Genomic DNA, 22,556 nt, shown 5'->3' with positions numbered 1-22,556 from the left:
TGTCTTTATGTTTTGCAGACACGATATCTGAGTTCCATTGGCGGCAAAGATCTGCCAGATGTGGTCCGGCGGGTGCTGTCAGCCATTGCCATACACAGAGTGTGGTGTGTCTACAGCGTCCATGGGAAGAGGGGGAAGAAGCCTCTGAAGAATATGACCCTCTACAATGTCATATTACGTAAGGGATTGTTCATATTTTCGCAAAATAATACATTGTCTTTGCTTCATGCCATGTGCATTGAAACCATTCCCTTTTTGGTTAAAAGGTGCAGTTATGGCCTGTAAGCCAAGCACCACTGTGACGGAGGTGTCTGCCCAGCTGCAGGAGATGCTGAAACATGCCCCTGCTCGATTCAAAAAGGTATGTGATGTCAGGCAGTTAATTTTCTCGTATCCAGTGACATGGCACGCTTCCAATGAACGTATGCGACCTGCTTTTACAGCCATTTCATTATGTCCTTAGGCATCTGCTCCAGCCCAGCCCCTGACCGCAGCTCCAGCCCTGACCACAGTGGAGTATTCAGATGAGGATGACCTCTTCTGCCCAGACCCTCGATTCAGATGTGGGTGACCCCCAGCCCGTCTCCCTAAACCTGCCTTTCCAGCCTGCCAGGATGGATGCCTTTTTTGTAAATAGTTTTTGTAAATTTTAACCTTTTTTTTGTGGGATACAACGGTCTGTTCCCGGTCTGCCTGCCACAGAATGCGCACTGTTTCATTTTTGTTTTTAGAACTTTTGCAATTGTCAGATAATGGGTTGCTAGCCAGAGCTTTTACATGCTTTTTTTTGCTTTTCTGGCTATGCGTAATGTGACAGACCGTAAACCTCATCCTTGTAAATATGTATACTTTTAATTTGTAATGTACTTTGTGTAATAAAATGTTCTAAACTGTTAATGGTGTTCAGTCTTATATTGGTTTGTATCATAATGCTTGCTGCTATATCCCCATATAGCATTAATTCGTTTTTGTACTGGTAAATGCTAAATATAGCCAGTGGTACTGCAAATGCTAAATATAGCCAGTGGTACTGCAAATGCTAAATATAGCCAGTGGTCAGTAAGTGACCATATTTGCACCGTGCGAAAAAGACGTGCAGACCAAGTCATATAAATACCTGTAAATCTAGTGTCAGCCAAGTGAGTTTATTACGGAAGTTCCTGCCCACGTTTTTTGCACGCGGCCGCACCATATTTGCACCGTGCGAAAAAGACGTGCAGACCAAGTCATATAAATACCTGTAAATCTAGTGTCAGCCAAGTGAGTTTATAACGGAGGTTCCTGCCCACGTGATCACGTGCGTTCTTTGCACGCGGCCGCAACTTCGGAATGACGTGTCGTTCTTACGTAGCGGCTACTAAACGGCAGATCTCGCGTTTCCGTAAATGGCCGCGTAATTTCCGCACGCGGCGCAGATGAATCGTCACCTATAGCGGCCGTATGTAGAACGTTTGTGCAACCTGCGTGTGTTAGTAGGGAAGCTAGACCCGGGGAGTCGAACGGCGTCACAAGCTAACCCCCCCCAGCAGCAGCACCTGTAGCGGTAGGGCCGCTGCTGGAAAGGCAGAAGGAGAGCGGCGGCCAGGATACTCCTATGTCCCCGCTATAGCTACCTAAGAGAGGCAACCAGCCTCTCCTCCTAGCACTGGAAAAGCTCCCACTCTATCGCTATCTTCACGCCAGCAGCCCTAAGCAGCATGCGAACGCGCCACCCAGTCCCTGAGCCCCAGCCGCACGACAAAACGCTCACCCGGCAAACGAAAACACACTCCCGATAATTCCCTTTTGAGGAGTTCCATCTACCCGCCGCGCTGTGCGTGTACAGGTGTATGCAATCCTCAATCAGTCAGTCACTCTCAGTTCTTAGGGAGACGGCTCCTCCCCTAGCTGTCTCACTACACTATTATCCGTTTTTTTTTATATCCTCTGATTCTCATTAAGAAACAGCTAGAGCGTGACCGGACTGATTTATTTGAACAGAAGTTGTGTTGCTTGCACATCAGTTTCAACACCTCATTGGTCTGTGACTTTTGACAAGCTGTTCCATCACGTTACATATTGGCGATTAGAATTTGTAGAAGTGCAATCAATGGACTTGGAACACACGCGCACACACACGCACACACATACACAGTACACAAAACAACACACACACATAATTCATATAATATTCAGAATAACTGTTTGCCAGTGCTGTTTTGACAGCGTCCTAAAAGTCAGCGTCCTAAACCACATCCTTTCTGAGAAGTACATTTGTGTTAAGACCACAGAATGAGGCAGTAACGGGTTGGCTCATCAGTTTCCAGCATTCTGTACTATGTTTAGAGGAACTGTGTCACTGCCGCTGTTATAAAACCGTTGCCTCTTAACAGTTGGTGTTCAGACGTAGAGGACATGATGTTGGGGGGTCTCGTGCTCGCTGTGCTCTGTGGGCCGGCGCTGACCTGGTTTCAGACTGAACTGGACCAGCACTGGCAGATGTGGAAGAAGACCCATGGCAAGAATTACGACACTGAGGTGGGGATGACTTGGATTCAGTACAGAAAGCATATTACATAGCTATAGAGTTGTAATTATTGTTGTTATTAAGATTGCACTTATAGTTGGGGTGTGTAGGGGTCTCATCTTTTGGTAAGTGTACAATTTAGCCTCCACATGACTGCATACTTTCAAATATACAGCCTGTGTCTAACCTTCATTTACTGTATATACAGTATACTGTATAAAGGTCAGACAGGCTGTAGATTTCTGAAGTTGTATGTAGGGCTAAAACTTTACACACACACACATACAGTATATATATATATTCATTAATTCATTGGTTTAATTGTTAGGGACAATGCAGCGCACATTGTTACATACATGTCGTCGTAATAAATGTGTTGCATGAAAGGTTTCTAGGCAATTGGCTAATTTGCAACCCCAGTCCCTATATATATATATGAGTGGACCCCACTCATCCGAACTTCAGAGATATATATGCGTGTGTGCTTGTGTGTTTACCTCTTGCTTGTGTGTGGACAGGTGGAGGAGTTGGGCAGAAGAGAGATCTGGGAGAAGAACCTCCAGCTGATCAGCCTTCACAACCTGGAGGCATCTATGGGCCTGCACACCTATGACCTGGGCATGAACCACATGGGAGACATGGTGAGATAGTCCATCCAGGTCTCTGGATGCCTATTCACAAGACAGATGAGAATACTGCACTATTAATAGAGTCATTACTATAACAGGGGCTGTAAACGCCACTAGGGACTCCAGTAATAAGAGATGAAGGCAGAGCTGCTGTATTGGAAATCTACCAACATCAACCAAACCTACAGCTCTGATAATAATGCTTTAACTCTCTTCCTGTTGGTTCATTTAAAAGGCATATAACCTCCCTGGGTGTGAGAGCATGTCTCTGCAAATGTCCAGACTGATTCTATTTCATTACATTAGTCATTTAGCAGACGCTTTTATCCACAGTGACTTACAATAATTGCATTTAACGAAGGAAGTCAGTGTTCTACTACTTTCCAGAACTCACCAGTGCATCTCCTTTCTAAAACAAGTGACTAAGTGCATAATCTAGTGCTGAAGGTAAAGTGAAGAATAACAAACTAAAAATACAATTGGTGCTTAAGAGGGATGATCATGGTAGTACTTCTTGAAGAGGTGCGTTTTTGAGTCTGTGGCGAAAGATGGGCAGTGACTGTTATCCTGACATCAGTGAGCAGTTCGTTCCACCACTGAGAGGCCAGGACAGAGAAGAGCCGTGACCGTGTCGATCGACCACAGGGGCCTCGGAGTGATGGGGCAACCAGTCGCCCCGAGGTAGCAGAGCATAGCGGGCGGGGGGTGGGGGGGCGGGGTGTAGGGTTTAACAATGGTCTGGACATAGGAAGGAGCTGTTCCTTTCGTTGCCCTGTAAGCTAGTACCAGAGTTTTAAACTGGATGCGAGCTGCTATTAGGAGCCAGTGTCGAGAACGGAGAAGGGAAGTTGTGTGGAGAACTTGGGGTGGTTGAACATCAGGCGAGCTGCACCTTTCTGGACAAGCTCCAGAGGTTTAATGGCTAACGCCGGGGCCCCAGCAAGGAGGGAGTTGCACCTGAGCCATTTCGTCAGTGAGTGTGAGCAATTCTCTGCAAATGTCCAGTCTGATTGTGTCTTTGTCCTACCTCTTCCTCCCAGACCGGAGAGGACATCCTCCAGATGTACGCCACGCTGCGTGTCCCCGTCAACCTCAAGAGAGCGCCCTCTGCATTCATACGCTCCCCTGGGGTCTCTGTCCCCGACACGGTGGACTGGAGAGAGAAAGGCTATGTAACCTCCGTGAAAAAGCAGGTAGGCTACCGATGAACTGAATCCAGAAAGGCTTTTCTCCTCTTAGCTTGACTGCCGGGTATAACGCCTATTTATGTGTCCAATTTTTACATTTTAGTCAATTAGCCAACGCTTTTATCCAAAGCAACTTATAAGTACCTTTGTGCAGAGTCAGTGAACCCACTGTACATCTCAGGAATTGTCAGTAAAGCCCTCAATAAGAACCAAGGCCCCAACTGCTATGGCTGAGTTGGTTAGGACCCAAAGTGCACGACACAGCAGGCAGAGGAAGAACCTGACCGCCCGGAGGACATTTTAATGAATAGCAACCAGGTCTGTAATCCAAAGCAGTAGTTAAATTGACAAAAGGGTCCGGGTGATAAACAAACAGTCCAGTAATCCATAACCCAAGGTCATGAATCCAGAAAGGGGGGGGGGGGTTCAGGGAGTATCAATCCAGGGGTAGCTGGGCAGACAAGCTAGACGCTGCACCCTGGGTCTGGAGGAAAGACAGAACGACAAAAAACAGATGAGCAAAAAAAAACACAAGGGTTAGAGCACTACAAATACAAACTGCTGAATGAGAAATGAGAAGATCTGGCGATGATTGAAAAGATGAGATGAGATGAGTAGATGATGCTTGAGGAGACGACCTGGTTCTTGTAGGGAGATGAGTAGATGATGCTTGAGGAGATGACCAGGTTCTTGTAGGGAGATGATTAGATGATGCTTGAGGAGACGACCAGGTTCTTGTAGCGAGATGAGTAGATGATGCTTGAGGAGACGACCAGGTTCTTGTAGGGAGATGAGTAGATGATGACTAAGGAGATGACCAGGTTCTTGTTGGGAGATGAGTAGATGATGATTGTGGAGATGACCAGGTTCTTGTAGAGAGATGAGTAGATGATGATTGCGGAGATGACCAGGTTCTTGTTGGGAGATGAGTAGATGATGATTGCGGAGATGACCAGGTTCTTGTAGGGAGATGAGTAGATGATGATTGCGGAGATGACCAGGTTTTGTAGGGAGATGAGTAGAAGATGATTGCGGAGATGACCAGGTTCTTGTAGGGAGATGAGCAGATGATTATTGCGGAGACGACCAGGTTCTTGTAGGGAGATGAGTAGATGATTATGATTGAGGAGATGACCAGGTTCTTGTAGAGAGATGAGTAGATGATTATTGCAGAGATGACCAGGTTCTTGTAGGGAGATGAGTAGAAGATGATTGCGGAGATGACCAGGTTCTTGTAGGGAGATGAGTAGATGATTATTGCGGAGATGACCAGGTTCTTGTAGGGAGATGAGTAGATGATGATTGCGGAGATGACCAGGTTCTTGTAGGGAGATGAGTAGATGATTATTGCGGAGATGACCAGGTTCTTGTAGGGAGATGAGCAGATGATTATTGCGGAGATGACCAGGTTCTTGTAGGGAGATGAGCAGATGATTATTGCGGAGATGACCAGGTTCTTGTAGTGAGATGAGTAGATGATGATTGCGGATATGACCAGGTTCTTGTAGGGAGATGAGTAGATGATGATTGCGGAGATGACCAGGTTCTTGTAGGGAGATGAGTAGATGATGATTGCGGAGATGACCAGGTTCTTGTAGGGAGATGAGTAGATGATGATTGCGGAGATGACCAGGTTCTTGTAGAGAGATGAGTAGATGATTATTGCGGAGACGACCAGGTTCTTGTAGGGAGATGAGTAGATGATGATTACGGAGATGACCAGGTTCTTGTAGGGAGATGAGTAGATGATGATGATTGAGGAGATGACCAGGTTCTTGTAGGGAGATGAGTAGAAGATGATTGCGGAGATGACCAGGTTCTTGTAGGGAGATGAGTAGATGATTATTGCTGAGATGACCAGGTTCTTGTAGGGAGATGAGCAGATGATTATTGCGGAGATGACCAGGTTCTTGTAGGGAGATGAGCAGATGATTATTGCGGAGATGACCAGGTTCTTGTAGGGAGATGAGTAGATGATGATGATTGAGGAGATGATCAGGTTCTTGTAGGGAGATGAGTAGAAGATGATTGCGGAGATGACCAGGTTCTTGTAGGGAGATGAGTAGATGATTATTGCTGAGATGACCAGGTTCTTGTAGGGAGATGAGCAGATGATTATTGCAGAGATGACCAGGTTCTTGTAGGGAGATGAGCAGATGATTATTGCGGAGATGACCAGGTTCTTGTAGGGAGATGAGTAGATGATGATTGCGGAGGTGACCAGGTTCTTGTAGGGAGATGAGTAGATGATTATTGCGGAGATGACCAGGTTCTTGTAGGGAGATGAGCAGATCATTATTGCGGAGATGACCAGGTTATTGTAGGAAGATGAGTAGATGATGATTGCGGAGATGATCAGGTTCTTGTAGGGAGATGAGTAGATGATGATTGCGGAGATGACCAGGTTCTTGTAGGGAGATGAGTAGAAGATGATTGCGGAGATGACCAGGTTCTTGTAGGGAGATGAGTAGATGATGATTCCGGAGATGACCAGGTTCTTGTAGAGAGATGAGTAGATGATTATTGCGGAGACGACCAGGTTCTTGTAGGGAGATGAGTAGAAGATGATTGCGGAGATGACCAGGTTCTTGTAGGGAGATGAGTAGATGATTATTGCGGAGATGACCAGGTTCTTGTAGGGAGATGAGCAGATCATTATTGCGGAGATGACCAGGTTCTTGTAGGGAGATGAGTAGATGATGATTGCGGAGATGACCAGGTTCTTGTAGGGAGATGAGCAGATGATTATTGCGGAGATGACCAGGTTCTTGTAGGGAGATGAGTAGATCATTATTGCGGAGATGACCAGGTTCTTGTAGGGAGATGAGTAGATGATGATTGCGGAGATGACCAGGTTCTTGTAGGGAGATGAGCAGATCATTATTGCGGAGATGACCAGGTTCTTGTAGGGAGATGAGTAGATGATGATTGCGGAGATGACCAGGTTCTTGTAGGGAGATGAGCAGATGATTATTGCGGAGATGACCAGGTTCTTGTAGGGAGATGAGTAGATGATGATTGGAGTCTGGTGCGCAGCACAGAGCCGGATTATGAGCTTTCCGCATCGAGCGATGCATCATTCAAGAGAGAATTGCAATGAATCTAAGAATCGATTTTGTCTCCCTTCCCCTACATAACAGTCACAGTGATAGAAAACGATGTGGGACAGTGTCCTTTTTTTTTGTTGATATGTAGACCTGGTGACTCAATACAAAGTGCCGTCTCTAGTCAGGTTTCACTTCTGCTGTCAGGTGAGGCCCCTTCCATGTTCTCAGTTGTGCAGGTTTGTGACCACATACGACTGCTCAGAGCATCAGCGGTAGAACAGTCATCTGTATTTTCCGGTATTCAAAACCATGTGGTTGACACACACGTTCCACCTTATACATGAGTAGTTTAATAGCAAAACAAGATAAACACCCATTTTTCGCATAACATTTTATCATCAGAAATGATTGCTCATAGGTACCTTAATCTATGTGTGAATAGATTTCTGTCATCAGATTTTAAGTAGTGCTGTCAATCGATTACAAAATGTAATCGAGTTAATCACAATAATAGGCTGTGATTAATCATGATTAATCACAAGTTTAAAATACTACTTGTATTTTCTTTGGGAGATTAAACAATTAGGCATATGTTTGATGTTAGAATATGTATGTAGGCCTATGCCCATCAGCCATGGTTGGTTTTTACTCATCTTGCTTCTGTGGAAAGACAGAATAGCTTACATCACTGCAATATGTGCACACAACTTGGCTTTTACCCAAACGTCCAAGCTTCTCTTTTACTCAACTTGCTTCTGTGGAAAGACAGAGTAGCTTACATTACTGCAAAATGTGCACGAAATCGACCATATCTACACTTCAATCTGGAAACTTTTTCAAACTAAATGTACTGTTCAGCACACCGGGGATGTCCCCTCAGTTATGTTGTTATTTTAGCAAGTATTTACGCAACTGTTTACCTGGCTGAATTACTGTAGCTACTGAAAGGCTTGTGAAAGGCGCAGATAACTTATCTGCGTTTCACATCCTTTCAGCAGTTCAGCCAGGTAAACACTCACGTTTTGAATTACGGAAGGAAGTTGGGTTCAAATTTGGTAGTATTATTATTTTGCGTTAATTTTTTTGACATGTTTAGGTTTCCATATGTTAAGGTTATACATTTTTGTTGTACCTCAAAATGCATTTGTCCACAAAATTCTGTGGGATTTTAAACAGGAAGTAAAGAACCGGCATTTCTCAAAATTGATATATCTTGTTTTGTAATGAAACTCTTCACATGCTCCTATGTAATCAAGTGTGGCGATAATTACATAGTAATCACATAAGTCTTTACATTATAATTAGTTCTTAACTTGAGTAAAATTAATTTTAAAAGGCACTAGCCTACTACTGTATGTTAATGGTAAAAACCAAGCAGGCATGAAGAATCACATGTTCCATGACGACGTACTCTAGATAAGAAATGACGATGTACTACAGTATAAAGTAGTACACACACTCCTCAACAAGACACCACAATAATAACCCCCCTATCATCCCATGCAACATGTATAAATGTATGTATATATGTGTAAATATGTCCGTGGGTTACTGTATGGGTATTCGTCTTGGTGTATATGTTTTGGGGGTAGTGGGTTTATGTTGTGTGTTGCACTTTTTTGTACAGTTAAGTAAATATGAATTTCCTGCAAAAGACAATAAAGACTAATCTAATCTAAGAATGACATTTTGTTTCTGTCCTCAGGGCTTGTGTGGGTCCTGCTGGGCCTTCAGCGCTGTGGGGTCCCTGGAGGGCCAGCTGATGAAGACCACAGGCCGGCTGGTGGACCTCAGCACCCAGAACCTGCTGGACTGTTCCTCTGAGAACGGTAGCAAGGGCTGCCGTGGGGGCTACATGACCCAGGCCTTCGAATACGTCATGGATAACGAGGGTATTGACTCTGACGCATCCTACCCTTACACAGGAGTGGTGAGTTTTAAATGTGCTATTTACACTACGCAAGTGACCTGCCACCAATGTGATGGAAATGCAAGTTTGAAGTTTAAAAGCTTCTTATTTGATGTTCAACACTTCATGGAGCTCTGATTCTCATCTACTCCTAGAGTTTGGTTTGGAAGCTGATATAGGACCGTGTGTTTGTTTTTGCTTCCTGTTAGCAAGGAGAGTGTCATTACAATGAGGCCTATCGGGCTGCCAACTGCTCGTGGTACGAATGTCTTCCAGCGGGTGACGAGGAAGCGCTGAAAGAGGCCCTCGCCACCGTCGGACCGATCTCTGTCGCCATCGACGCCACGCGACCCCGTTTCATCCTCTACAGGAGCGGTACGCATCACTTCCTGAATTGACTTGGAAATAATTATCATTTCAATGAAAAAGTATATGGTGAAGGGTGAAAGTTGCACAAAACAAGACAATAATAAAAGCAAAGACCTATGTGTACGGTATATTGTCACCTTCTTAAAGGAGTAGTAAAGGGAAAATGCATGTTTAGCCCTGTTTTAAGGTTACATATGATCATATACAAAGGTTCAGATCAAAATGTTGACAAAACTAGCACTTTTGAGAAAGTCTGATAATTGCTCTACCACAGTTTTGGTCATACAATGGATGTGGATGGGCACCTTGAAAAATCTTAAACTCTCGATTTCAAAGACAAGAAGCTCACTGAGGGGGTAATTGGTGTCCGTTGGTGTTCTGACATCAAATTCGCCGCAAAGTATGAATCCTGTAGGGTTTTATTGATCATTTTATGAAATCCATTGACTTGTATTGACGTGACCGTTGTAGATGTGTAGATCAATCCGCAGAGGGGATTCTGGAAGCGGAACTACTTACGGTAGCTATTGTTATTGTTTATGTTGCTAGGCTACCTAGTTTGCAGAAGTATACACATGTATGTGCTGTGACTAAATAGTTCTATGCTACATATTTAAAAAAAGCCTTTCCAGATGAACTAGAATCTTACTTTATGGCGAATTATATGTCAGAACGCCAACTAACACCTCAGTGAGTTTCTTGTCTTTGAAATTGAGAGTTTAACATGTTTTTTGAATGATTTTTCACGGTGCCCACCCACATCCATTGTATGACCAAAACGGTGGTAGAGCAATTATCAGACTTTCTCAAAAGTGCTAGTTTTGTCAACATTTGAACTGAACCATTGTATATGATTATAAGTAACCTTAAAACAGGGCTAAACATGCATTCTCCCTTTACTACTCCTTTAAAATAATGACCTAAGTCATTTTTTGAGGAAAACTTTTTTTTTTTGCCTTAGTCATCTCTTCTTCATCCTGGCAACCTCTAGTAAAATGTACCACATCCTCAATTGGAAATATCACACTGTTCCTACCCCGGTAGTATAATGGCCCATGTCAACCTATGCCTATATGTTGACTTCGGCCGTTTTATTTTTGGTGTTTTCTGAAAAACCTGATATGACCAGGCCATTATTTTAGGAAGGTGACAATATGCCAAATCATTGTTTGTACAGCATGGGCATCATTAGTAGTAGCTCAACCCCAGTAGCAGTTATCACAGTAGCACTAGTTATCACAGTAGCACTAGTTAGCACAGTAGCACTAGTTAGCACAGTTATCACAGTAACACTAGCAGCGTTCTAGTTTAATAAGGTGTGTCAGGGATTTATGTAAGGTGAAACCGCATATCTGTTTTCTATAACTGAGAAACTGACATGCTGTCCAACTCTTGTATCCATTCAGGAGTTTACAATGACCCAACATGCACCAAGGAGCTCAACCACGGAGTCCTGGCTGTGGGCTATGGCACGCTGGGCGGAGAGGACTACTGGCTGGTGAAGAACAGGTATGGGACGGTTCACACCTATTAATCTCCTAGTACCGACCAATCTACTCCTCTGTTGTCCTGTTGGACCTCTCAGGTCTACTGTGCAGGGAACAGTCAAAATCAAAAGGTTTCATTGATGATCTACTTATGAAAAATCACTAGCCTACTGGCAACAAACTGTTTATGGAAGAGTTTGAATTGCATAACCAATCTTATGGCATTTGGCAAGGTAATTTTAATATTCCTGAAGATGAAATCAGTCTTCATTATGAAGATCTTGAGGGATAAGAGTCAGTGGGGCAAATTTCCCAAACGGATGTATACAGTAGTGATAGTGACACTTATTTATACATACTTATTTTCCTTAAAAGATGATTTTGTTGTGGCCTTGCACCGCCTCCCCCTGCTCCTGCCCCCTCTCCCCCTGCTCCTGCCCCGTCTCTCCCTGCTCCTGCCCCACCTCCCCCTGCTCCTGCCGCGCCTCCCCCTGTTTCTGCCCCCTCTCCCCCTGCTCCTGCCCCGTCTCCCCCTGCTCCTGCCCCGTCTCCCCCTGCTCCTGCCCCGCCTCCCCCTGCTCCTGCCCCTTCTCCCCCTGCTCCTGCCCGGTCTCCCCCTGTTCCTGCCCCCCTCCCCCTGCTCCTGCCCCCTCTCCCCCTGCTCCCGTCTTCCCCTGCTCCTGCCCCATCTCCCCCTGCTCATGCCCCCTCTCCCCCTGCTCCTGCCCCGTCTCCCCCTGCTCCTGCCCCCTCTCCCCCTACTCCTGCCCCCTTTCCCCCTGTTCCTGCCCCGTCTCCTCCTGCTCCTGCCCCGCCTCCCCCTGCTCTTGCCCCGTCTCCCCCTGCTCCTGCCCCGCCTCCCCCTGCTCCTGCCCCTTCTCCCCCTGCTCCTGCCCCGTCTCCCCCTGCTCCTGCCCCGCCTCCCCCTGCTCCTGCCCCCTCTCCCCCTGCTCCTGCCCCCTCTCCCCCTGCTCCCGTCTTCCACTGCTCCTGCCCCGTCTCCCCCTGCTCCTGCCCCCTCTCCCCCTGCTCCTGCCCTGTCTCCCCCTGCTCATGCCCCCTCTCACCCTGCTCCTGCCCCGTCTCCCCCTGCTCCTGCCCCCTCTCCCCCTGCTCCTGCCCCGTCTCCCCCTGCTCCTGTCCCCTCTCCCCCTGCTCCTGGCCTGGATCCTCCCCCTCCCTGTGTCACTTCCTCCTGACACTCTGCACCATGTCAACATGAAATGTCCCTAGTGTGTATTGTCCTGTGCTCGTTGTCCTGCGTCTTGTTTGTGTCCCCAGCTCCCGACCCGGTCCTCCTTGTGGCCCCCTGGTCTAGTGCCCCTCTAGTCCCCGCTAGCTTCCCCATTCTGGGGTGGTGGATAGATTGGGTACAGCTATGGCCTGTGTAGGAGGCTAGTTCCCATAAATGTAGAGACCGGTTAAACCTTAACCCCAACACTAAATCCTAACCTTAAAGGAAAATGCTCGTTTTTGACAACCTGGACCTTATTTACGACATATTATAAGAAGTTTGACTCACCGAGATCACTTTTGTGTTGTTCGGAGGCCTGTAGAAGAAATTTAAAATCCAGCGCGAGCCAGTATATCCATGTAATGTCGGCGGACGGGGCAACGGGAATGCAGTTTCTCAAAATCCATTTTCGGCCGCTAAACGGTTGTTTTCATCAATCAGATTGGATGAATCGACAGTTGAGATTCCTCAACGCGAGGCATTGTTTCGGTTTTCAAATACGTGGTCTGTAGCCTCTGTAATATGATCTTTACACGCCTTTCCCCACTTGCTCCAGCACGCATGCGCACAGGCCAGCGCGCAGACTGGCTATTCTCCGGCTCACATTCTCTGCGCTACGATCGGATTGTTGCTGACGAATGACGACGACAATATTCTCGGCACCAACTACGATCGTAGCGCAGAGAATGTGAGCCGGAGAATAGCCAGTCTGCGCGCTGGCCTGTGCGCATGCGTGCTGGAGCAAGTGGGGAAAGGCGTGTAAAGATCATATTACAGAGGCTACAGACCACGTATTTGAAAACCGAAACAATGCCTCGCGTTGAGGAATCTCAACTGTCGATTCATCCAATCTGATTGATGAAAACAACCGTTTAGCGGCCGAAAATGGATTTTGAGAAACTGCATTCCCGTTGCCCCGTCCGCCGACATTACATGGATATACTGGCTCGCGCTGGATTTTAAATTTCTTCTACAGGCCTCCGAACAACACAAAAGTGATCTCGGTGAGTCAAACTTCTTATAACATGTCGTAAATAAGGTCCAGGTTGTCAAAAACGAGCATTTTCCTTTAAGCCACCAGATCCCTCTGAGTGCCTCCTGCTCCCCCTCTGTCTCCTCCACCATTTTCAAGCCCTGTCCTGGTCCCACTCTGGTTCCCCGGCCCTAGGCTTTGTCCCAGTCCTCGATCCCTGTTCCCTCTCCTAGATCTAGTTCCTCTGCCCTTGTGTTGTTGTCTCGTTTAGAATGCCTCCATGTCTCGTCTCATGTTTAGGTGCGTTTCCCGTGCTCATAATTTGGATTTAAAACCCTTGAACCCTTATTCCTATAGGCTACTGTATATTTCCTTTTTCAAACCTCATTTGTTTCCTTGTTGTGTAAATCACGTTGGAAGGTGGAAGGGAAGTGAAAAATGATATCAAAGTCCAAATGGACTTAGGACAAGTAAACTGGTTTTATACTGTGTGTTGCGGTTGTTTATGGTGCATCACTGTTAAACCTCAGTCTTTGTGAATTCTCCATCTTTCTGTGTGTCCTGTAGCTGGGGAGAAACGTTTGGAGACCAGGGATACATACGGATGTCACGTAACAAGGACGACCAGTGTGGCATCGCCTTGGGTGCCTGCTATCCTCTAATGTAACTCGGGTAACTAAGAGAGTTACAAAGAGGAAAAAATAAATTCTATCCCCCCCAAAATTGTTGACTTTTAAATTCATCCTGTGTTTTTTCTCATTTGTTTTCGTTTTTTCTATGTCTGCACCATTCATGTACTGTCAGGATGATCAACAATGCTGAGATTTAATGCCACCACTTAAAGGAGAATGCTTGTTTTTGACAACCTGGACCTTATTTACGGCATATTATAAGACGTTTGACTCACCGAGATAACTTTGGTGTAATTCGGGGCCTGTAGAAGAAATTTAAAATCCAGCACGAGCCAAGTATATCCATGTAATGGCGGCGGGCGGGACACTGAGAATGCAGCCTCTAAAAAATCTATTTTCTGACGCGAAACGGTTGTTTTCATCAATCTCTTTATGAATCGCTAGTTGTACTTACATAGAGCGAGGGCTTGTTGTGGTTTTTCACATGTCTCTGTAATATGATCATTAGAAACGTCTTTAGAAACGAAATAGCTTCCCTACTTGCTCCAGCACGCATGCGCACAGCGCGCAAACTGGCTAGAAATACTGCTGTTGGTTTATAAAGCACTGAATGGTTTAGGGCCAAAATATATTTCTGATCTGCTGCTACGTTATGAACCATCCAGACCTCTCAGGTCATCTGGCATAGGCCTGCTTTCTGTCCCCAGAGTTAAAACAAAACATAGAGAAGCAGCATTCAGTTTTTATGCTCCACATATCTGGAACAAACTTCCAGAAAATGGCAGGTCTTCTGCAACTCTCAGTTCTTTTAAATCAAGACTGAAGACTTTTTGCTGCTGTTTATTATTAAATCAAATAATTATTCATTCATACACTGCACTGTAACTTTTATTCCTGTATTTTATTTTTCCTGCATTTTGTATAAATATTATATTTTTACATGTTGTTTTATATGACCTTTTATGTGTTTCTTGCACTTTGTCTTGATGTTTTTAATGTCTCATATAAAGAACTTTGAATTGCCTTGTTGCTGAAATGTGCTATACAAATAAACTTACCTTGCCTTTGTTTCAGACTGTGTTTTTGGACTTCATGATATGATGCAATTAATTCTATTCATCTCTCAATTTTGTCAGCGTTCGTTCGCCATCGCTCCCTGTTTTGACTTGTGGAAATAAGATAATGTTATGCCATGTTAAGTCAATGGGAAATAAGCTAATGTTATGCCATGTAAAGTCGATGGGAAATAAGCTAACATAATGCCATGGTAATTCAATGGGAAATTAGCTAATGTCATGCCATGTTAAGTCAATGGGGAAGCCAGAAACCTTTTGGCTTACAGACGAATACATTTTTCATTATTAGCCATTCACAAAAGTGTTAATTAACCCTGGAGTAAACTAAACTCTTAGCCAAGAGTCAGTGCAGTGTTTACATAAACAGGGATATGTAGTTTAGTAGTGCATTGTGTATGCAGATGTGAATATGGAGTGCATCTGTGACAAGGATAAATTAGCCATAGACCTATACCATTTTAAGTAATCAACATTAGGCCACATTAGATTAGTAGGCTACTGAAACAGTCCGCAGTGGTAACATAGAACATACGTGAACTTATAACAATACAACATCTAGTGGAGAGAATAATAACTACAGGAGCACTAGGTTTAAATAAATAAACCAGGTCCAGCCTGGCTTATGTGCATGGCTGGCTTGTTTCTGTTCAGGACTGGTCATGCCACTGAAATAGTGAATTGAAACGACATGACATAACACATGACATTTGTTAAAGGAGAAGAGATGAGGTGATTATAGACTATATTTATCAGTGTTAGTCCGCCATCTAGTGGTGAACCTATAGAATAACACGTAGACTGAGGCATAATGGCAAGGAGGGGGAAGCTCAACAATAAGTTATTGTCAGTAATTGCTTTGACAAGGAATTTGGACGGTAGTAGGCCTACGCCTATGCCTGTCGTGTGGGTTGTCAAGACTAAGACCAGTCTCATTGCTGTCTAATTAATAAGTAAGACAATGAAACAATCATGACATGATAAGCAGATGGGGCGCGCTGCGTGGTGGCTCCCACGATTAATTTATTTAGGACCTGCTACTATGCGGTGTGCGGACATTCCTTCTGTCCTCAGTTAGGCATAGGCCTACTGCTGTTTGTCGAGCACCTGATGTGCGTGCTGTGATGAACTAATTTGACGCGCCAAATGGTTGCTTAAGAATGCGAACTCGCGAGATCAGAATGATCTCACGAGGCTAAGCAGTAACTCAGCTAAATTATGACGCAACAGATAGCTTTTGTGTAGTGACGTTTTTACTTCATTATGACGTTTACAAGTACAGACAGTAAGATAACTCTAGAAGGTTTCATTTTATCAGACACAGACAAATATTTTGGGTAGCCTACATCAAAGTTGCTGCCATATTTCTTCATTGAATTCACCGCTTTTAGTCTCCAAATTGCTCCCTAGCCAATATTAGAAATTATATGATTCCAAATTCACAAGATGCCCCTCCAAGGCGTTTAACTATAGATGCACGTGCGCACTGTGAGTATTCAAATGCTGGGTTTTGGCGCTACCATTAAATTCTGTGTATTAACCAAGCCCCCAGGATTCGAAATCTAAAGTGAAGGCCTATTGAACCGCGCCATCTTGGCTAGATTTGTAGTCATTTGGCTATTTCCGGTGACCTTTGTACTTGCGCAGTTGAGCTTTTCTGTCCGACGCGCGTCCACGAAAAAGTTCACCTTTATGTGAAATGTAGACGCACGTTCCCGGCTCTCTCGGCTCTCCCCGCTTTGATTTAGCAATGAAAACCGGCTTGCATATTAACCTGTTTTTGTCAAATATATCCATTGGAGAAATTATTTTTTCATCCAGGCATCTTAGTTTTAACAGGTTAAATATAACTGAACATGTTTTGTTTGCTAGTAGATGGTATTCATTCCGTTCGCGATAACGTTATTGCAGCCAGGCTGAATTCCTCCAGGGAGCCAGTGACCGGCGAGTTGAAGAGCTTCACTCCCCGCCAGCAGGAGCTTTGGCCGCGGCTACCGCATCTCGGATAACCCGCTGAGTTCCTGGCTGCTATTTCACATTCACCCTTGATCAATCCCAATACCGATCCATGGTAATAATGAATCAATCGTTCAGATCAGATCGGCAGTGCTGCATGCATGTTACAACATCATTGTTAGCTTTATTAACATAACCATAGCCTACATTTATCTCTCTAACGTTAGGCTATCCATCTTACACCAGTCGGCCATTCGATAGCTAGAAGCGGTCAACGCCAACGTTGACTGAAAACACCCAAACTCAGTGTATCGTTTCATCTTTATGCCTACACATCAACTCCTTTCCATTGTATGTGAATAAATTACTGTTATTCTAAAAATATCCCATTTCTGTCCATTCCTGGAAAAGGCTAATAATTGCTGTCAAATGATCACTCCAGTTTATCACCGTATCCCACTACCATTTCAACTATGCACAAGAGGCTGTCTTGTGGTCATTTTCATTAAAAAATGATTAGCCTGATCAGTTTGTTGTATGTATTAAGCCCTTTTTGAGCGGTGTGCTTTGACTACTCTCCTTTTTTGTGGTCATTTTCATTAACACATTTGATTAAACATCCGCACTGGCCTATGAACGGCTAAAGATTCCCCAGGCAGAGCTGGTTGATGCTGCTAGGGAAAGGGATGTCTGGGGCCCCCTGCTGGAACTGCTGCCTCCGCGACCCGACCCCGGATAAGCGGATGACGATGGATGGTATTAAAAGACTTTAGCCGGGACCCCGTTGATGTTAGAATGTTAGAAGGCTACCTTTATTTGTGGTACTTGAACTTGTGTCTGCGTTTCTGGCTTGCCATCATGGATGTATAGTTCATAGGCTATGTTTATCGGATGAGATGCAGTTGTCCGGGCAGGTCAGCTAATGTGATTTACGAATGGAAATACATGCTTGGGAATAATTAAACATTTCAAACTTCCTCTGTTAAGGTGGTGCTGGGGACAGCGCAGACGGCCTGCATGGCAGTAAATTATCAAAAATTAGGCAAAATCTATCTATGAAAATAACCTCAGATTGAAACATATTTTGTGGTGAATAAGGCGATATAGGCTTAATGTGTATTTATACGGAGATAAGATTCGATTGATCAAGGGCGAATGTGAAATAGCAGCCACGAACTCAGCGGGTTATCCGAGATGCGGTAGCCGCGGCCAAAGCTCCTGCTGGCGGGGAGTGAAGCTCTTCAACTCGCCGGTCACTGGCTCCCTGGAGGAATTCAGCCTGGCTGCAATAACGTTATCGCGAACGGAATGAATACCATCTACTAGCAAACAAAACATGTTCAGTTATATTTAACCTGTTAAAACTAAGATGCCTGGATGAAAAAATAATTTCTCCAATGGATATATTTGACAAAAACAGGTTAATATGCAAGCCGGTTTTCATTGCTAAATCAAAGCGGGGAGAGCCGAGAGAGCCGGGAACGTGCGTCTACATTTCACATAAAGGTGAACTTTTTCGTGGACGCGCGTCGGACAGAAAAGCTCAACTGCGCAAGTACAAAAGTCACCGGAAATAATCAAATGACTACAAATTTGCCAAGATGGCGCGGTTCAATAGGGCTTCATTGTTGATAGCGGTCAGTGAATGGAGTGGCTGTATCCAGTTCTATTAATACATCCATGGTATTAACACACCGAAGCTTCAAAGTGTATTAACACTTTGTATTCTGTGTATTAACGCACCGAAATGTGTGACCATTGGATTTTGTAAACGGTGGTCACATTTCGGTGATCACAGATGTCGGTGTATGCGGAAATCAGTGACCACCGGATCTTGTGACCGGCCACAAAATCCGGTGGTCACAGAATTCCGCATAACACCTGGTTGAATCAGGGCGACGCGAAACCTCCGGTTGAAAATACGTGGAGGGGCCAGCATCTGAGTCGCAGATGTCGAGTCTACGGTAGTGCAAAAGTCTACGGTCACTGTAGACAATTACGCCTTCTGATTGGTCTAGCCGACCGTAGACTCCCAATCAGATCGCAGTTTTGAACGTAGACTCCCAATCAGATCGCAGTTTGACCGTAGACTACTAATCAGAAGTCAGATATGCAAATCAGAGTTCGTGCGGGAGATTGAGCTAGAGACAGGTGCGTTATTTTTTGGTAAGAACATTATTTTTACATTTAAGATCAATTTAAACGTAGAATACACTGCTCTTTACATTATATTGCTGTTATGCTCTTGTTGTTTGTCTTTTCGTCGAATTCCTTCCATTACATCCATCTTCTTCGAACGAAAAGAAGTTCTGTTAACAGGTAACGTTCCCGCTAGTTAGCCATCGTCTCTCGTTCCCGCTAGTTAGCCATCTTCTCTCTCGGTAACGTTAGCCAGATCGAGATCGGAGTTGCTTTAAATTACCTAGCTATATATTTTATTAATCTCTGATTTACCACAGTGAAAATGTTTGTGGCGGTGGCAATATAGAATATTGTGCTTGTATTACTTAATTCAAGCCTCAGCTGGCTACAACTGAAGACCCTGTTATAGTATATATTTTCACAGCAGCCATGATGACTAAACACAGTTGTAATTGATCAAATTAATTATAATCCCCATTCTTTTTAGTGTGTAGCAGCCATTCCAGTAAGCCAGCACACACAATACAGTATGAGGTCATAATTAATGTTAGTAATTACACTGTTTACCTGCTATGACCTGCTACATGTCTGCTGTGAAAAGGGTCAATTGATTATACATGATAGGTCACCCAGTTGTTGTTTGATAGATCTTTAATTTCTGCCATAAAAACATTTAACAATTCAACAAAGATTAAGGAAGCAGTCTCTGAATACCAGGTCATAACCAGAAATCATTTCAGTTTAGTTCAAAGATGGCAACGCCAATGATCCGGGTGGTGAACCCAAATGCCCCTGAGAGCCGCCAAAAGGCCATATTGGCGCAGACCAGGGAGTCCCGCCTCTACAGGGAGAAGAAGAAGACCTTCCCAGCACCCCCCCCAGCAGCTGCTGATCCAGTCCACAGCCCTTTCCCAGGCTGAGCGACTCCTCCATGCTGATGGCATCCCAGCACCGTCACGCCAGCAGTGCCTGTCATTCCAGTGAGATGCTGACAGAAAATTACTTCTAGATATGTTTATACAAGCCTATGCATGGTTGCTTTCATCTATCAACACATTCTGATAACAGGTACGAGAGTAATAACAGGAATAATAACGTCATCATTAATGTTGTAATGCATTGTACTATAATTGCAGTGTTATTGACAAGCACAGAGCAGAGGAGGCAATCCCAGGTAGAAAGGGGGACATTAACCTCAAGTGGATCAAGGACTTTCTGGCAGAGTATGCAGAGAGCTTTCCACGGGTGGCCATTAACCTAGAGGCCAACATCGATAGGTCCATCTACGGCCAGAAAGGGTTCGAGAACACCACCTTCCTGGAGATGTGGGAGCTGTACCGGCAGTACACCACCCTGAAAGCTAGGCCAGGTGACTTTAGCAGTGAGAGGAAGGCAGTCATCTCACAGGCCTATAGCTCCATACAGAGGTGGTTACATACCCCTCCGACCCACATCTCAACAGCACAGATGAAGAGGTTTAGGAAGTACATTTATGATAAGAAGGACCAAGTAAGTTGTCTGAGCACACAGAACAGAATTGCAGAGTGACATGATTATTAATGTGCTATTATGTCAGATACTGTAGGCTAGATATCTAGAATGTATTGTAAGTCCAGACGTTTACAATGTTTTTGCTGTCTAGGAATTACGCGGCTCCCAGTCAGATCCCACATGGCTGGATGATGATGCCATACTGACTGTGGTCCAATCTGAGGAAGGTAAATGCAGACGGTAGGATACATAGTGATAACTAAATGTTCACCTCACATTTGCTGAATATCAAAAGAAAATGTTCTTGTACTTGCAAAGGGCTGGTCAAGCCGGAGGAGTCCCCTGTTCCGTCCACCGCTGCACCGACTGCCAGGCCCCAGCCGACTACCAGGCCCCAGCCGACTACTGCACCGACTGCCAGGCCCCAGCTGACCACCGCTGCACCGACTGCCAGGCCCCAGCTGACCACCGCTGCACCGACTGCCAGGCCCCAGCTGACCACCACTGCACCGACTGCCAGGCCCCAGCTGACCACCGCTGCACTGACTGCCAGGCCCCAGCTGACCACCGCTGCACTGACTGCCAGGCCCCAGCTGACCACCGCTGCGCCATCTTTGAGTGACTCCCCTGTAAGTAATATTCACCAACCATTATTTTAATGAGAAGATATTAAAAACTAATAAATAATATAATCCAAAATAATGAAGTAATCCACTGAATGACATGATATTTACAACTACATAAACTTTGCATACTTACAAAAAATTTGGACATGTTTCAGGTTGAGCTAGAGGGTTGGGTGCGGCTCTGGGAAAATCCAGGTGGGATCCCGCTGGCGGACATCTCGTGGGTGAAGGAAGACGCCGAAAGGGGGCTATTTACACCTGTTCAAACCTACCAGGACCACACTGGAGTGTTGAAGAGGCGCCGGGTGTTGAAGTCGGACAGGATGTGGTTCTACCCTCCAGAAGCTCCAGCCTACATTGCGGGTGCTCTGCCATCTCCACATCTTTTTTTTAGGAGTCGCATCTTCATGTGACGTCTCTTGGGGTGTGGAGGTGCTCACTGAAGTGTCCTCTTGGTGATAGATGTGCGGGCAAAGGACAGAATTTCCTCTACAAGTCCGGCTACTACCACAGGGTATAACTTATTCCTACATTATTTTATTAGTGAATAACATGTCACACAATAACACACTATAATAATAATAATTATAATAACAATCCACTGCTAGCTGTTGAACTATTCAAACAAAATGTGTTTTGATATTGCAGGTACGTCATGTCTGTGACATATCCAGCTGGTACACCATGGTGACAGAGGTGCTGTGCTGTGGACCATGTCTGAAAGCAGCAAGGAGGGGTGATCGTGGTGGCAAGATGGGTCGTTGGCTGGGGTGGGATCTTGCTATCCTGGCTCAACTCAGTGGGGCTCACCAAGCCATGTTTCCTGCTGTCCTGACCAACAGGTAAGTATTCAGAACATCTGTGTACACTTAATGCATTAATGTCATATAGTACTAGCTAATGTTGGTGTACTGATTATAACATTTCCCAGGCGTGGTGTGGACAAGAACGTGGTGCGTCTTCTGCGAGACCGCACTGAGGGGAACACCATGGTCAAAGTGTGGCGGCAAATCCAGGAGAACCACTATGAGGAGTACCTCCATAGGAAGAATCTGTACACCACATTGCTGATGACTGTGGTGCAACCCGGCGGTATAGTCTCAGCGTTAGGCCACACTTTCCAGGCTCCACCTCCTCCGAGGGAGATACCCTCTGCCCGTCTGCTGCGTCACGCCTTCCTGCTGGAAGAAGCAGACCACGTCCAGGACTACAGGACCCAGATTCTCTCCACCTTTGGCACGGTGCTTAAGATGGACTCTACCAAGAAGGTGAGTTTTTATTTTATTTTATTTAAC

At 45.1% G+C, this 22,556-nt stretch overlaps 1 protein-coding gene across 1 annotated transcript; it reads left to right on the top strand.

The window, feature by feature from the left end:
- Positions 1–2,394: 2,394 nt before the first annotated feature.
- LOC311312735 (cathepsin S-like) lies at positions 2,395–14,008 on the top strand (the record flags this gene model as incomplete). The annotated part of the gene is made up of 7 exons (XM_084442724.1): positions 2,395–2,517; positions 3,025–3,147; positions 4,176–4,328; positions 9,075–9,299; positions 9,488–9,653; positions 11,054–11,156; positions 13,909–14,008. 7 exons carry the CDS (start codon positions 2,395–2,397, stop codon positions 14,006–14,008), a joined length of 993 nt encoding a protein of 330 aa, XP_084298850.1.
- Between the last annotated feature and the right edge of the window lie 8,548 nt (positions 14,009–22,556).

The sequence above is a fragment of the Borostomias antarcticus genome, assembly GCF_949987555.1.
Source record: "Borostomias antarcticus genome assembly, chromosome: 8".
In the NCBI taxonomy this organism is placed as follows: Eukaryota; Metazoa; Chordata; class Actinopteri; order Stomiiformes; family Stomiidae; genus Borostomias; species Borostomias antarcticus.
The sequence above is the reverse complement of the archived record's forward strand: the minus strand, read 5'-3'. Positions and strand labels throughout refer to the sequence as shown.